At 60.0% G+C, this 15185-nt stretch overlaps 1 protein-coding gene across 2 annotated transcripts; it reads left to right on the top strand.

Annotated features, from left to right (window-relative positions):
• The first annotated feature begins 444 nt into the window (after positions 1-444).
• LOC102945900 (phospholipid transfer protein) lies at positions 445-14513 on the top strand. Of its 2 annotated transcripts, none has more exons than XM_043527335.1 (16): positions 445-619; positions 4404-4525; positions 4882-4981; positions 5477-5605; positions 5993-6148; positions 6328-6391; positions 7501-7564; positions 7862-7953; positions 8196-8366; positions 8567-8626; positions 8840-9004; positions 9192-9259; positions 9388-9430; positions 13797-13860; positions 13949-14025; positions 14219-14513. In XM_043527335.1, the coding sequence occupies exons 2-16, from the start codon at positions 4417-4419 to the stop codon at positions 14342-14344; spliced, it is 1488 nt and encodes a 495-aa protein (XP_043383270.1). In that variant the 5' UTR covers positions 445-619; positions 4404-4416; the 3' UTR covers positions 14345-14513. The 2 variants fall into 2 exon arrangements, with proteins under 2 accessions (XP_043383270.1, XP_007067825.3); XM_007067763.4 differs by lacking the exon at positions 445-619 and adding an exon at positions 1789-1927.
• Positions 14514-15185: the final 672 nt, after the last annotated feature.

A 15185-nucleotide genomic window follows, 5' to 3' on the forward strand; every position in this document is an offset into this window, starting at 1 on the left:
TTAGTCAAGCACTTATCCAGCTGCACGTGATAATCGTGTGCAGATTAGACACAGACTCATGTGGACATTTGCTTGCACAATTGTTCTAATTGTGTGTGTGTGAGATGAAGGGAGGAGGATTTTCTTAGTGTTTTGCATGAACAGTGTGTGCCTCACTTTGCCCCATGTGCTGTGTGTGTAACAAGGTGGTGGGAGAGGATGTTTGTTGTTGCAGAGGACCAAGTGTGACTCGCCTAGTGGCCTGGACCCCAGACAATGACCTGGACACACACCCGGAGGCCCACCCCCTTGGAAGCCAGCTGGTTCTGGCCAGCGGGAGGACAAAGGGCTGAGGAGAGAGGACCCTGGGGATCTGGAAGGCACTGGTTCTGGCCAGTGGAAACAAAGGAGGGAAGAGAGAGGGCCCAGGTGGAGGAGGGGCTAGGGAAGGGGATATAGGGTGGTCAGCTGGAAGGAAGGGGCTTGCTGCTGGACTGGGGACAAAGAGCAGGCTGGATGGAGGCAGACCCAGATGGACGGTGCTGAGAGTTTCTAGGCCCGAGGGCCCTGAGAACTTCCTGTGCTACATTCGGATGTAGAAGAAACCCTCCTGGGTTACGCTGGCTGAGGGTCACTGCAGGCAAGAGATTGGGGTTGCATTGCTCCCCCTGCGTGGGGACTCTCCGTTGAGGCCCCTGGAGAAAGCTGAGCGTGCAGAAGGCTCAGAGGGGCTGCAGTCCCAGGGGGTGGCTGGCCAGAGGGTGTAACCCTCATGGAGGGCTGTCACCCTGAAGGGGGTTCCTCCCAGGGATCGTCCGGAGCCGAGAGAGCATGGGGCCTGGCAGCCTGCCAGTCAGGCACGGGATTGTGCAAGCATCTGTGGCCAGGAGCAGAACTCCCAGCTCATGCGATTTTTCTCCGAACAGTCTGTGGCGTCTGCACGAGTGTCTCTGAAGGCACCAGCAGGGGCCATTCCCAGGGAAACCCCAGCGTGGGGAGCCTTTCCCTGTGACTGTGAGATCCCAGCAAGCTTGGGTCAGGTGTGGGGCAGCTCTGGCATGGAGCATGGACATTCCTGGGGTAGCCCTGGTGACTGCCCCTTGTGGGGTTAAGAACCTCGGCTCTGGCCTTGGCACCTCCCTTTGGGCTCATGGGGAGGCGGCAGCAGGCAGAGGTGTGTCCAGAGCTCCCAGGGACTGACTAGGCTGAGTGCGTAGCCCCAGTAGGCTGGACACCAGGCTGCCCCCAGCTCGGCTCCTGCCTCAAGGAGCGCAACCTGGCCTCTGTTTGCAGCCTCCGCAGGGGCCAAGGCCATCGGTGTTCGCCTCTGCCCCCTGGAAGTGGCCCCAGAGGTCAGGGCTGAAGCATGGGGGTGGGACGCTGGTTGTGCTGGGCCAGCTGTGGGGATAGGCTCGAGGGCCCCTGCACCAGCACTGAATTCGCTTCGGACACGTGAATAGCAGGGAGCATAACACAAGCCTGACCCCTAAGTGCAGACATAACGCTCCCCCCAGCTGCTTCACGCCCCCCACACCCCCAACAGGCCAAATGTTGCTGTGGCCTCGGGAGCGTGTGCTGGGTGGTTTGCACACGTGCTCACGGCCATTGCACACACACGCTGAGGGAGCCCAGGCCCTTTGTGCCTGGTGAGGGAGCCCAGGCCCTTTGTGCCTGGGCAGGCAGCCCATAGGCCGGGGAAACTGGCTTGGCAGAGTCTGGTCTTGGCATGCCTGAGACCTGCATCCTCTCCGCCTCTCGCTGCCTCCCAGGCCCACTGTCTCCTCCCAGCCCTGGGCTCATGAGGAGTGGCAGACAGTGGGATATATAAAGGAAGGGGAAGCACAGCCAGCCCCTGAGAAACTGTTGGAGCCAGTGGTTCTCTCCTGCCCTGCCTCCCTCCACGTGATTCAGCCCCGGGAGAGCCAGGAAAAAGTAACCCCAGGGAACTGTAAGTACAAGAAATGAAGCTGGTATTGTGCAGCCAGGCAAATCCCCAGGCCCACACAGGCAGCCCTGGCCCAGGGAAGGAAAGTGCCCTTTGTAACCAGATGGGGAGTGTGTGTGTCTGGGGCTGCCCCAAAGTTCTCTCCATGGCCAGAGCCCAGTAGAAGCTGTAGAGACCAGTAGGAGGGAGAGAGCCCCACTAAGGGAGGGGGGTCCCTGTACAGTGCCTGCAGGGACTCCGCTCCTGTTACAACCCAGGAGGGGCAGCTGGGTGACAGCCTCTCAGCTGTGGGTCTTTGCGGAAGGTGCCGTGTGCACGGGGCGCCCCACTGGAGGGTGGCTGTGCTGCTGGGGGGCATGGGGGGAATTCCTCATTGGAGAGCTGAGATTTTCACCTCTTCCCAATGGGCGAGCGCTGGCTGCGGGGGCGAGCGCTAAGGTGCGGGTTGGAAGGAGCAGGGGTGAGGCTGCGATAAGGTGGATGTGGGGAGTACTTGTTCATTGGGTGCCCAGCATGGGGCAGGGGGATGGGATGGATCTCTCTGCCCTGCTGTGCCTGTGACGGGCATGGCGACCGCATCCATGGCTGCAGCATTATCCTGCTTGCCATGGTGTGGGCAGAACCCTTGCAGATTCATGAGCACGTGTGTGGACTGGCTGGCTGCTCCCGGCCCAGCAGACGGGCATGGAAAGGGGTTATGCAGAAGCTCTGCCTGGAGACCAAGCTCAGCCAGCTGCCCCTGCCCTGCCTCTGCTTTCTGAGTGTGCCCAGCGCTACGGGTCTTACGCTTTACCAACTGACCTTGACTAGCTCAGCTGGTAAAGCATAAGACTCTTAATAGCAAAGTTCTGGGTTCAAATCTCATGTCTGGTGTTTGATCTTGCAACCTTAGCTATCACTACAGGACGGGGGCCCTGCTCCAGCCCCAGCCTCTGGCAGGCTGGCTAGTACTGCTGAGGCCCTGACTTGGTTTCCAGAGCACGTCTGGGTGCAGGGGCTGGCATGGGAGTCCCGGACCTGGCAGCTCTGGGGGAAGAGCAAGCGACCTGCCCACAGTGCCTGGGGGGGAAGGGGGTGACACAATGCTGGCCTGTTGCAGCTGTGGATAATCGGCCCCGAGAGGGGGCAAGGATTCAAGGGGATTTTCAAAGAATGTCAATCTGCCCAAATCTGCTGGAGTTAAAGCCAGGAGCACGTGAGGCAGTGAGGGGGAGGCAGGGGTGACGGGCTGGCTTGGTCAGGGAGCGAGGAGGAGTGGGGGCGTTCTCACTGGGGCAGAGTGTGGGAATGTCTCCCAGCAGGAGGCACTCTGGCCAGGGCAAAGACGGGGGCAAGGCCCCAGCCTGTTCCACGCAGTCCTGAACTCACCCAGGTACATACAGCGCAATGCGCAGTCCCTTGCGGGTGCAAGGCCCAATGGACGGGGTGGCACAAGCGGGCAGAACCAACTCTCTCTGCTCCACTTTTAACCTGATTCAACTGCATCCAGGACACCTGTGGCCAACCCCTCCCCCTCTCTGGGGGTGGCCATCCCCTCCCCCCTCTGGGGGCAGCTGTGCCCCTCTCTGGGGGTGCCCTGTCCCTCCAGGCGCTGCTGCGGGAAGCTGGCAGGAACCAGCCATTTGTTTTGCTGCCCAGGGTGCTCTGAGCCCAGCAACGGTTCCCCTGGGGACAGAGGCATGTGCGGGCGAGGGGCCAGGCTGGCCGGGGGAGGCTGGGGGGCGGGCCAGGCCAGGCCAGCCGGGGGGGCGGGGGAGGCAGGCTGGACGCGGATTCCACCCCTTCCTGCAGCCCCGGGCCCTGGCTCCCTGCTGCAGGCGTGAGGCCAGGGTGGGGGGCGCAGGGGCGGCCGGGGTGCAGCATCAGGCCCCGCGGCTGAGATCAGGGCAGCGGCTGAACGCGGCTGGTCTTGCCGGAGCCTGCAGCCAGTGGTGGGGACCCCCCCCGCGCCCTGGCCCCGCTCCCCCATGCCCGGGACTTGGGTGCTGCACCAGGACCAGGCGGCGGGGGGTGGGGGTTCAGCAACCCCACTCCCCCCCATGGCAGCTGGCTCGGCCGGGCGCCCCCCCGGGGCAGCTCACACACTCCTTGTCCCTCCCTGGGCCCTTCTTTGGGCAGCGCATTGGGAGACCCCTGGCGAGGTGGCACTGGGGGTCCGGGGGGGCGGCCCCAGGAAGCCAAGTGACCTGCATGGGAGGAAGGGGAGCCAGTCACAGGGTGTCATCGAGAGAGCATCTGGGCAGGGTGCCTGAGGGAGGGAGCCACAGTGCTTGGGGGGCGGCCAGGGGCCTGGGCCAGAGTCTGGTAGGACCACGTAATGGATGGTAATGGGCTAGGGGCCTTCTTCACCCCGGCTGCCGCGCCCGCCTGGCGTCCGGGCATCTCCGGCCAGCGGGGAGGTGCAGTGACTCGGTGGCTGAGAATGGTGCCCGGCTGCCTGCTCCGCGGGTCTCGACAGCCCTGCTCTGGCCTCCTCCAGGAAGAGACACGCCATGGCTCTGTGCAACCTCCTGCTCCTCGGGCTGCCCTGGCTGGTCGCTGCAGTGACAGCTGCTAACCCTGGGTGCAAGATCCGGATCACCACCAAGGGCCTGGAGCTGGGTAAGGAGCTGGCGGGGCAGGAGTCAATTGGCCTGGCACCCCGAGGTGGCACCAGACCAGGGCGTGCCCACGGTTCTGGGGTTCCCCACGACGGGATGCTCCCTGCTGCCGGTGCTGAGCTGGTGGGCTGGGGCAGGATGTTCCGCTGTCCTTCTGCCGCAGCCCCACTGGGCTCCTTCCCTCCCCAGGGAGGGTGGGCTCTCTGTGCTGTTTACATACAATCGGGTTGCCAGGAAAAGGACTGGCCTGGCCCGGCCAGTGCCCTGGGATTGAAGAGGAGGCGGGGAAGGGCCCTGGCCTCCTTTCCTCCCTGTGGAGCCAAGGCCGGGGCAGAGAGCGGGGCTGTTGTTTTGCAGTGAAGCAGGAAGGGCTGCGCTTTGTGGAGCAGGAGCTGGAGCACATCAGCATCCCTGACCTGCACGGGAAGGAAGGGCAGTTCCAGTACAACATCAGCGGGTAAGTGAGGGCCGGGGGGAGAGCTCTGGGTGGCATTTGCTGCCTCTGGCCCAGAATCCCACGCTCCCTCTGGGCACCCCTTCACCAGCAATGATGGGGGCAGGACCTGGGGCTGGAGGGGCCTGAGACAGCAGCATGTGTAATGGGCTGGGACTGTGCAGTGGGGCTGGCTGGGGCTGCAAAGGGGCAAGGAGCTGGCAGCTGGGCGTGACTCAGGGATGGGGGGAGCTGGCTTATGGCAGGAGGTGGAGGGAGGGTCCCAGGGAGGGGCTGGTAGCACTGGACTGGGTGCAGCCCTGAAGACCCAGGCCTCGGGGCGTGATGCTGCCCAGGGGTGCAGGGGCCTCTCCCATTGCAGTGACTCCGACGTGGATCAGCACGAGCCCAGGAGTCATGGCCACAGCCGGGGCGGCAACGCCGAGCTAGAGATTCTGGGGGACTGGGCGGAGGGAGAGGGCTGGGGGCTGGGGCTGACGCTGCCTCTGCCCCCCGCAGGGTGAAGGTGACGGACCTGCAGCTGGCGCTCTCCAACCTGCACTTCCAGCCCCCGCAGCACCTTGCCTTCAACATCAACAACGCCTCCATCAGCCTCCGCTTCCGGCGCCAGCTGCTCTACTGGTTCTTGTGAGCGACCACGCCCCCCCCCCCCTCCGCTCCCCCCAGTGCAGGTTCGGGTCCCAGGCCCCCTCCGCCCACAGTGCAGGGTCAGGCCCCTCTCCCCCCGCTCCCCACCAGCCCGGGGTCCGGTCCCAGGCCCTCTCCCCCTTCCCCTGCCAGCGGCGGTCAGGCCTCCCGCCGTGCTGGGATCAGATGCTCACTCTGACATTTGCCTTCAGGTTCTTGACGCCCCCGGTGCTGGGCAAGTCACTGGGCTCTGGCTGGGCCAGCCCCCCACCCCTCAGCTTTCTCACCCCATGCAGGCTCGGGGCAGCGGCCCCCCTGGGGCAGCTCCGCTGGGAGGTGCCTGTTTGCGTGGGTGCTGCTCACCTGCTTTAACCATTTGCTTCCCAGCTATGATATTGGCTCCATCAACGCCTCTGCCGAAGGTGTCAACGTCCGCACCCTGCTGAAGCTCTCCATGGACAAGGCCGGGCGCCTCAAGATTTCTAACATCACCTGTAATGCCTCCATTGCGAGGATGCAGACTGGCTTCACTGGCACACTCAGGTACTGCCTGGGGGGCCACCTGTCCCACACTCCTGGGCACCACCTCACGGTGCTTTGCCCCCCAACCACTGGTCAGCAGCCCCATCGCCCCCCATGGTACCTTTGCTCTCATGCCAGGAGGCTCTATGGTCTCCTAGCAAGAGGGCAGGGGTTTGAGGACTGTGATTCTGTCTTCACAGGAAGGTCTATGAATTCCTGTCTGCCTTCATCACCACAGGAATACGCTTCCTTCTCAATCAGCAGGTACGATGTGGGCAGAGACATCCCCCGTGGGGCCGGGGGCAGGGGCACAAACAGCGGGGGCTGAGCAGGCAGGGAGTGGATCAACAGAGGGCACTTCCCCTTGCAGGTCCCCAGCCCCAAATCATGAACTGTGGTCAGCACGAGGGCAGTGGCTGCGGGTTGAGGTTGTGGGGCCCAGGCAAAGCGGGGGCAGATGGGGTGGAAGGGGGCTGCGGGTCGGGGTTGGGGGGGTGCAGGCAGAGCAGGGGGAGGTGGGGTGGAAGGGGACTGCGGGTCGGGGTTGGGGGGTGCAGGTGGAAGGAGGCTGCGGGTTGGGGGGCCCAGGCAGAGCAGGGGCAGGTGGGGTGGAAGGGGGCTGCGGGTCGGGGATGCAGGCAGAGCAGGGGGAGGTGGGGTGGAAGGGGGCTGCGGGTCGGGGATGCAGGCAGAGCAGGGGGAGGTGGGGTGGAAGGGGGCTGCGGGTCGGGGATGCAGGCAGAGCAGGGGGAGGTGGGGTGGAAGGGGGCTGCGGGTCGGGGGGGCAGGCAGAGCAGGGGGAGGTGGGGTGGAAGGGGGCTGCGGGTCGGGGGGGCAGGCAGAGCAGGGGGAGGTGGGGTGGAAGGGGGCTGCGGGTCGGGGATGCAGGCAGAGCAGGGGGAGGTGGGGTGGAAGGGGGCTGCGGGTCGGGGGGCAGGCAGAGCAGGGGGAGGTGGGGTGGAAGGGGGCTGCGGGTCGGGGATGCAGGCAGAGCAGGGGGAGGTGGGGTGGAAGGGGGCTGCGGGTCGGGGGGGCAGGCAGAGCAGGGGGAGGTGGGGTGGAAGGGGGCTGCAGGTCGGGGTTGGGGGGCGCAGCCATTGCACGGTGCCTGGGAGGAGCTGGTGCTCTCGCTCCATCCGGCTCAGGGACACCGGGTGCCCTCTTGCGCTGTGGCTTTAACGAAGTCAGACGAGCAGCTCCTGGAGCTGGGGCAGGATGGTCCCGGTCCCTTGGGGTCGGTGGCTGGGCCCCTGGGAGAGGGAGACGCTCCTGTGGAGGCTGCAGGGACACCCGCCAGCCTAGACCCTGCTCCCTGCCTGTGTGCCTGGGCCCGTCCTGCCGAACCCGTCCCCAGCCTGTGGTGTCTGTTTCAGATCTGCCCCGCGCTGCATTACGCGGGGCGTGTGGAGCTGAACTCGCTGCTGGACACGGTGTCGGGTGAGTCCGCATCCCTGGGGCCGTGATGGGGGCTTGGATTGATGAGACCGGACTTGGGCTCCGCTCAGCCTGGGCCTCGGTGCCGGGCTGCACTGTGCTGCCATGCTGGGGGGCAGGTCCACGCTCGGAGGGCAGTGGGCTGCAGCTGCGGGAACAGGCTGGGGCTCAGCGACGGCTCTGCTCGGGAAGCTGGGGGCAGGACTGAAAGGGCCCAGAGCCGGGGAGGAGGGGGCGTCAGCCTGGCTGAGTCGAGGTCACGCCTCACCAGGCCACTGACCCTGCCTTCCTTGGGCACAGTGCGCAGCCCGGTGGACGAGCACATCAGCATCGATTACTCCCTCCTCAGTCACCCCGTCGTCTCCCCCGACACCCTCGATCTGGACTTCAAGGTAACGGGGGGCAGTGGGGGAGCGGCTCCAGCGTGGCCGAGGGAGCCACTGGGCCACGTCCTGTGATGCCCTGGCTCCGGGGCGCGCTCCAGGGTTGGCCCAGCACGCGCGCAGATACCACTGCGTGGGGACGCCAGGCCCGAACCCGGGGCTGCAATGGCCGAGTGCCCCGGGGAGCCCTGTTCTGGGGGGTTGGGGCGGGGGCCGGCGGTGCAGGGACTCACTAGCTCTGTGCTGCCCAGGGCATGTTCTACTACCAGTCGAACGAGACGCTGGTGAACCAGGCGGTGGCACCAGTGATCAAGGAGACGGAGCGCATGGTCTACGTGGCTTTCTCCGAGTACTTCTTCAACTCTGCCATGGACGCCTACTACCAGGCGGGGGTGCTGAGCAAGGAGATTGCAGGGGAGGAGGTGAGGAGGGATGGGGTGCGGGGCATGCAGATGGGGGGAGGGACACGGGGTGTGCAGAGGGCAGAGGGGGCGGGGCGCTGGGCATGCACATGGGGGAGAAGGGGCAGGGACGCTGGGCATGCTCATGGAGGGAGGGGCTGGGTAACAGCAGTGCACCGCGGGGAAACCTCCTTACCCAGGACGGTTGCACATTGTTTCAGGTGCCCAAGGACCTGGAGGTTTTGCTGAGAGCCACGTTCTTCGGAAGCATCATCATGCTGGTAAGATCGGTGGTCAGGGGGTGGGCGACCTTGGGAGGAGGCCGTTCCTGTGGAGGGGGTGCAGCTCCTTGGGTGGGGGGTGCAGTGCGGGCCCAGGCCCCAGGAGGATGGCAGTGGAGCAGCTGGTGAGAAGAGCCAGCTGCCCTCAGGGACCCGGCTCAGCCCCTGAGCTGCCTGCTCCCCCGCCCCCCTGACCCTGCTCTCCCCCGGCAGAGCCCCGCTGTGGTGGACGCGCCCCTGAAGCTGGTGCTGCAAGCGTCTGCTCCTCCACTCTGGACAATCAAACCCGCGGGCACCTCCGTCTCGGTCGCTGCCGTCCTGAACATCTCCCTGGTGCCCGTCGACCACCCCGCCATCCAGCTCTCCAGCATGACCATGGTGAGCTGTTCCCCGGGGCAGCAGGGGGCCCAGCCCCCACCTGTTACAGGTCATGCAGCTGTGCAGAACCTGGTCCCATGAGCCCATGGCCAGCAGCGAACCTGCCGCTGCAGAGCGGCAGGGAGGCATGGGGCAGGGCTGTCTGCTCCCTGGGGTGGGCAGTAATGGGGCCTTGTCTCCCCTCCAGGATGCCAAGCTGAGTGCCAAGGTGTCTTTGCGAGGGAAAGCGCTGGAGGTGCAGTTGGATCTGAGAAGGTAACTCCCCTGTCCCTGGGAGCCTCTTGCTGGGGCGTCTGGGCAGCGTCCCAAGGCTCAGATTGCAGAGCCGTCCCAGGGCTGGAGCTCGAAGCTGTGTTCACAGTGCTCTCTCTCCCTCCGGGCAGGTTCCGGATCTACTCCAAGCAGTCGGCACTGGAGTCCCTGGCGGTGAGTGGGGCAGGCGGCCTGCATGGAGCCCAGGGCCTCAAACGGATGGGCCTGATCCAGCAGAACAGGGCTGGACTAGAGCAGGGATCTGAGCCCCTCCCTTTCAGCTGCCCTTTGTGTAGCTCCCAGACAGGGAGCCCCTGGCCTTGTGGCACAGCCGCAGGGGACCAGCTCTTCTCCCTGCATCCCCAGGGAAAATCCACCAAGGAATCTGGGGAGAAAATGGGGGGCCCCGGGGTGGTGAGGGGAGTGGGGAAACATCCAGATTGGCAGGGGGCGGTGCCTAAAGCGCGGCAGCGTGTGGAAAAGGTGGGACATTCCCAAAGATGGGGGGCGGGGGGCTCTCACTTTAAAAAAGAACACCCAGCCCAAGGCCTGCAGCTGCCCTTGCTTGACCCTAAACTGCTCTGCCTTCTGCCGTGACCCCAACACGGGCCTCGGTCCAGCAAACCTATTACCCAGGCCAAGCGCAGAGGGCACAAGAACGGTCCTCCTGGCCTAGTGGCCAGGCGCTTCAAAGGGAATGGTCAGAACCGGCAATTCCTGAGTGATCATCCTGTCGGCCAGTCCCAGCTTCCGGCAGTCAGAAGCTTAGGGACACCCAGAACATGGGGCTGCATCCCTGATCATCTGAGCTAAAAGCCGGTGATGGACCTATCCTCCATGAATTTATCCAGTTCTTTTTTGAACCCAGTTATAGTTTTGGCCTTCGCATCCCCTGGCAACGAGTTTCACAGGCTGACAGGGCATTGGGTGATGTGGTACTTCCTTGTGTTTGTTTTAAACCTGCTGCCTGGTCAGTCATCGGGTGACCCTTGGTTCCTGTGTTATGTGAAGGGGAAAATAACGCTTCCTAGTCAATTTCTCCACCCCAGCCATGATTTTATAGACCTCTGTCACATCTCCCCACAGTCGTCTCTTCTCCAAGCTGGACAGTCCCAGGCATATAGAATCAGAGGATCAGGGGTGGAAGGGACCTCAGGAGGTCATCTAGTCCCACCCCCTGCTCAAAGCAGGGCCAGTCCCCAACTAAATCATCCCAGCCAGGGCTTTGTCAAGCCTGACCTTGAAAACCTCAAAGGAAGGAGATTCCACCACCTCCCTAGGTAATGCATTCCAGTGCATCACCCACCCTCCTAGTGAAAAAGTTTTTCCTAATATCCAACCTAGACCTCCCCCACTGCAACTTGAGACCATTACTCCTTGTCCTGTCCTCTTCTACCACTGAGAACAGTCTAGAACCATCCTCTCTGGAACCACCTCTCAGGTAGTTGAAAGCAGCTATCAAATCCCCCCTCACTCTTCTCTTCTGCAGACTAAACAAGCCCAGTTCCCTCAGCCTCTCCTCATGTGCCCCAGCCCCCTAGTCATTTTCATTGCCCTCCGCTGGACTCTCTCCAATTTGTGCACATCCCTTCTGCAGTGGGGGGGTCCAAAACTGGACCCAATACTCCACATCTGGCCTCACCAGTGCTAAACAGAGGGGAATAATCACTTCCCTCGATCTGCTGGCAATGCTCCTAGTAATGCAGCCCAATATGCCATTAGCCTTCTTGGCAACAAGGGCACACTGCTGACTCCTATCCAGCTTCTCATCCACTGTAACCCCTCGGTCCTTTTCTGCAGAACTGCTGCTTAGCCAGTCGGTCCCTAGTCTGTAGCAGTGAATGGGATTCTTCCATCTTAAGTGTAGGACTTCAGATTTCTTTTGGCCCAATCCTCCAATTTGTCTAGGTCACTCTGGACCCTATCCTTACCCTCCAGCATATCTACCTCTCCCTCCAGCTTAAAGGGTGCAGTCCATCCCATCATCCAGATCATTATGAAGATATTGAACAAAACTGGCCCCCGGACCAACCCTTGGGGCACTCTGCTTGATACCAGCTGCCAACTAGACATGGAGCCATTGATCACTACCCGTTGAGCCTGATGATCTAGCCAGCTTTCTATCCACCTTATAGTCCATTCATCCAGCCCATACTTCTTTAACTTGCTGGCAAAAATACTGTGGGAGACCGTGTCAAAAGTCTTTTTAATCTCTTCTCATACAGAAGCTGTTCCATTCCTCTAATAATTTTTGTTGCCCTTCTCTGTACCATGTCCAAATCTAATATGTCTTTTTTGAGATGGGGCACCAGAACTGCACCAAGTAGCCAAGGTGAGGGCCTACCATGGATTAATATACTGGTGTCTCTCCCTTTCCTAATGATTCTCAACATCCTGTTCGCTTTTTTGACTGCTGCTGCACACTGGGATATTTTCAGAGAACGATCCAAGAAGACTCCAAGATCTTTCTTGAGTTTAGATCCCATCATTTTGTATATATAGTTGAGATTGTTTTCCAGTGTTCATTACTTTGCATTTATCTATGTTGAATTTCATCTGTCATTTTGTTGCCTGGTCACCCAGTTTTGTGAGATCCCTTTGTAACTCTTCAGAGTCTGCTTTCCATTTAACTATACTGAGTAATTTTGTACCATCTGCAAATTTTGCCACCTCAGTTTACCTTTTCCTGATCATTTATGAACATGTTAAACAACACCGGTCCCAGTACAGTTCCTTGGGGGATCCATTTACCCCTCTCTTCTGTGAAAACTGACCATTGATTCCTATCTTTTAACCAGCTACCAATCCAGGAGAGGACCTTCTCTCTTATCCCATGACAGCTTCCTTTGCTTAAGAGCCTTTGGTGAGGGACCTTGTCAAGGGCTTTCTGAAAGTCCAAGTACATTATATCTACTGGATCATCCTTTTCCACATTTGTGGACCCCTCAAAGAATTCTAATGGATGGTGGAGGCATGATTTCCCTTTAAAAAAGCCATGTGCTTCTTCAACATATTGTATTAATTTATGTGGCTGCTAATTCTGTTCTTTAGTGTACTTTCAACCAGTTTGCCTGGTACTGAAATTAGGGTCACCGGCGTGTAATTTCCAGAATCACCATTGGAGCCTTTAAAAAAAATTAGCTATCCACCAATCATCTGGTACAGTCAGAGGCTGAATTAAGCAACAGGTTGCATCGCACAGTGAGTAGTTCTGCAATTTCATGTCTGAGTTCCTTCAGAACTCTTGGGTGAATACCAACTGGGCCTAGTGACTTATTACCATTTAATATAAAATTTTGTTCCAAAAAGCTCCTCTATTGACACCTCAAGCTGGGACAGTTCCTCAGATCTGTCACCTAAAAAGAATGGCTCAGGTGTGGGAATCTCCCTCACATCCTCTGCAGCAAAGACTGATGCAAAGATTTCATTTAGTTTCTCCACAATGGCTGTGTCTTCCTTGAGTGCTCCTTCAGGCCCCGGATCGTCCAGTGGCCCCGCTGTTTGGCAGGCTTCCTGTTTCTGATGTACTTAAGCGTTAGCTTTGTGTGTCTTTTGCTAGTTCCTCCTCAAAGTCTTTTTTGCCCTGCCTAATTATACTTCTATGCTTGACTTGCCAGAGTTTCTGTTCTTTTCTATGTTCCTCAGTAGAATTCTTATGATGACTTATGAGGAGAGGCTGAGGGAACTGGGATTGTTTAGTCTGCAGAAGAGAAGAGTGAGGGGGGATTTGATAGCTGCTTTCAACTACCTGAGAGGTGGTTCCAGAGAGGATGGTTCTAGACTATTCTCAGTGGTAGAAGAGGACAGGACAAGGAGTAATGGTCTCAAGTTGCAGTGGGGGAGGTTTAGGTTGGATATTAGGAAAAACTTTTTCACTAGGAGGGTGGTGAAGCACTGGAATGCGTTACCTAGGGAGGTGGTAGAATCTCCTTCCTTGGAAGTTTTTAAGGTCAGGCTTGACAAAGCCGTGGCTGGGATGATTTGATTGGGGATTGGTCCTGCTTTGAGCAGGGGGCTGGACTAGATACCTCCTGAGGTCCCTTCCAACCCTGATATTCTATGATTCTAATTCGACTTCCAATTTTTAAAGGATGCCTTTTTATAGCTCACGAAAGCTTATGCTCAAATAAATGTTAGTCTCTAAGGTGCCACAAGTCCTCCTGTTCTTTTTATCTCTAGCCCCCTCTTTTACTCTGTTTAGCCAGGTGGCATTTTTGGTCCTCTTACTGTTTTATCTCATTTGGGATTTACATTTAGTTTGAGCCTCTCTTACGGAGTTTCCATTCAGCTTGCAGTCCTTTCACTCGTGACTGTTACTTTTAATTTCCATTTAACTAACTGCCTCATGTTTGTGCAGTTCCCCTTTCTGAAGTTAAATGCTACTGGGGTGGGTTTCTTTGACAGCCGCCCCCCAGGATATTAAACTGAATTACATGATGATTGCTGTAACTGAGCAACCTATAGACTAAATCCTGTGCACTACCAGAATCCCCTCGCCGTGTGACTTCCAGCTCTAACACTTCTTCCTCTCTCCCCACAGCTGTTCCCACTGCAGGCCCCCCTGAAGACACTGCTGCAGCTGGTGATCATGCCCATCCTCAATGGTAGGGACTTGTGCTGCAGGAGGAGGCTGGGCTTGGCCCGGGCACTGGCCCAAGGACACTCTCAAAGGCTCCCTTTTCTTTTCTGCAGAGAGGACAAAGAAGGGCGTCCCGATCCCCCTACCTGAGGGCATGGACTTCACCAAGGAGATAGTCACTAGCCATGTGGTACGTGTGCTTCGTAGGAGAGGCCCAGCAGCTCAGGGCCCCACAGTGCTATCCTAAGCTCTCTGCACCCCCACAGGCCAGCTGTGTTCAGGCACTGGGGTGCCACAGTGCTGGGCCCCTGTGACTCTTTGGCTCAGGGGGGCAGAGGTGAGGCCCCTGCAGTACTAATGCTCCTTCCCTTCGCACCCTACAGGGATTCATCACGGTGGGGGCAGATCTCCATTTCTCTAAGGGACTTCGGGAGGTGATTGAGAAATACAAGCCTGCTCAGGCCAGCCGTCCGCCGAGCCCAGAGCCAACAACCCCAGCTGGGCTCTAACCCTTCCCTGCTGATTTCCTTTAACACCACGGCGCCCCGGGCCAGCCTGCCTGAGTCTTCACAAGAAAGCAGCCAGCCAGCCCCTGCAGGCCACACCTGGCCCCGCATGCAGCTGCTCGGGGCATGGCAGCAACTGCACCACTGCACTAATAAACAGGGCTAGACCCAGCCGGGGCAGTCTGGGCATCACTGGGGAGGGGCCTTTCCCAGCAGCTGTCAGACTGCTCCCCCTGCCTGCTGAGCTGAGGGGGGCCCAGGAACCAGTGCTAGAGCCAGCTGGGGAACACAGCCCAGCAGTAACCAAGCCCCCACTGAGAGTGGGGAAATCTGGGGCTCCTGGGCCCAGAGGGCTCTGCGTGCACCCACCCCCACCCCAAACTCAGCTCCATGCTGGCCCCAAGGACCCCCTGGAGCATAGCTGCATTGGCCCAGTAGCTCTCAGGGGCTGGGGTAGGACAGTGGCTCCAGAGGGAGGTGTTCCTCTGAACCCAGGGCCTCTTGCCTGACAACCCTCAGCCTCTGGAGCTAGCCCCTGCTGGCCCCGTCCCCACTGTAGGGAAGAGCTATTAGCTCGGGGTAGCTAGTACTAGGAGCCCAGCTGCTCCCTCACCCCACAGGCTGGAATAGCCTAGCCCCACCCCTGCCCCGCTGCAGGCTGCCCCCTTCCCTCTGGGGCCCTCAGTGCCATTCGGCTGCTGCACAGGCTTGCACTGCACTTCCCAGCAATAGTGGCAGGACTAGGGTTAGTTGGCCCCTGGGGAGCATATGGCCAGACTGGGGCAGAGGTGAGGCCCAGCAGCCTCCTCACCACAGCCCCTCCCCACAAGGGCCAAGAACATCT

Source organism: Chelonia mydas, chromosome 13 (genome assembly GCF_015237465.2).
Source record: "Chelonia mydas isolate rCheMyd1 chromosome 13, rCheMyd1.pri.v2, whole genome shotgun sequence".
Classification (NCBI taxonomy): Eukaryota; Metazoa; Chordata; order Testudines; family Cheloniidae; genus Chelonia; species Chelonia mydas.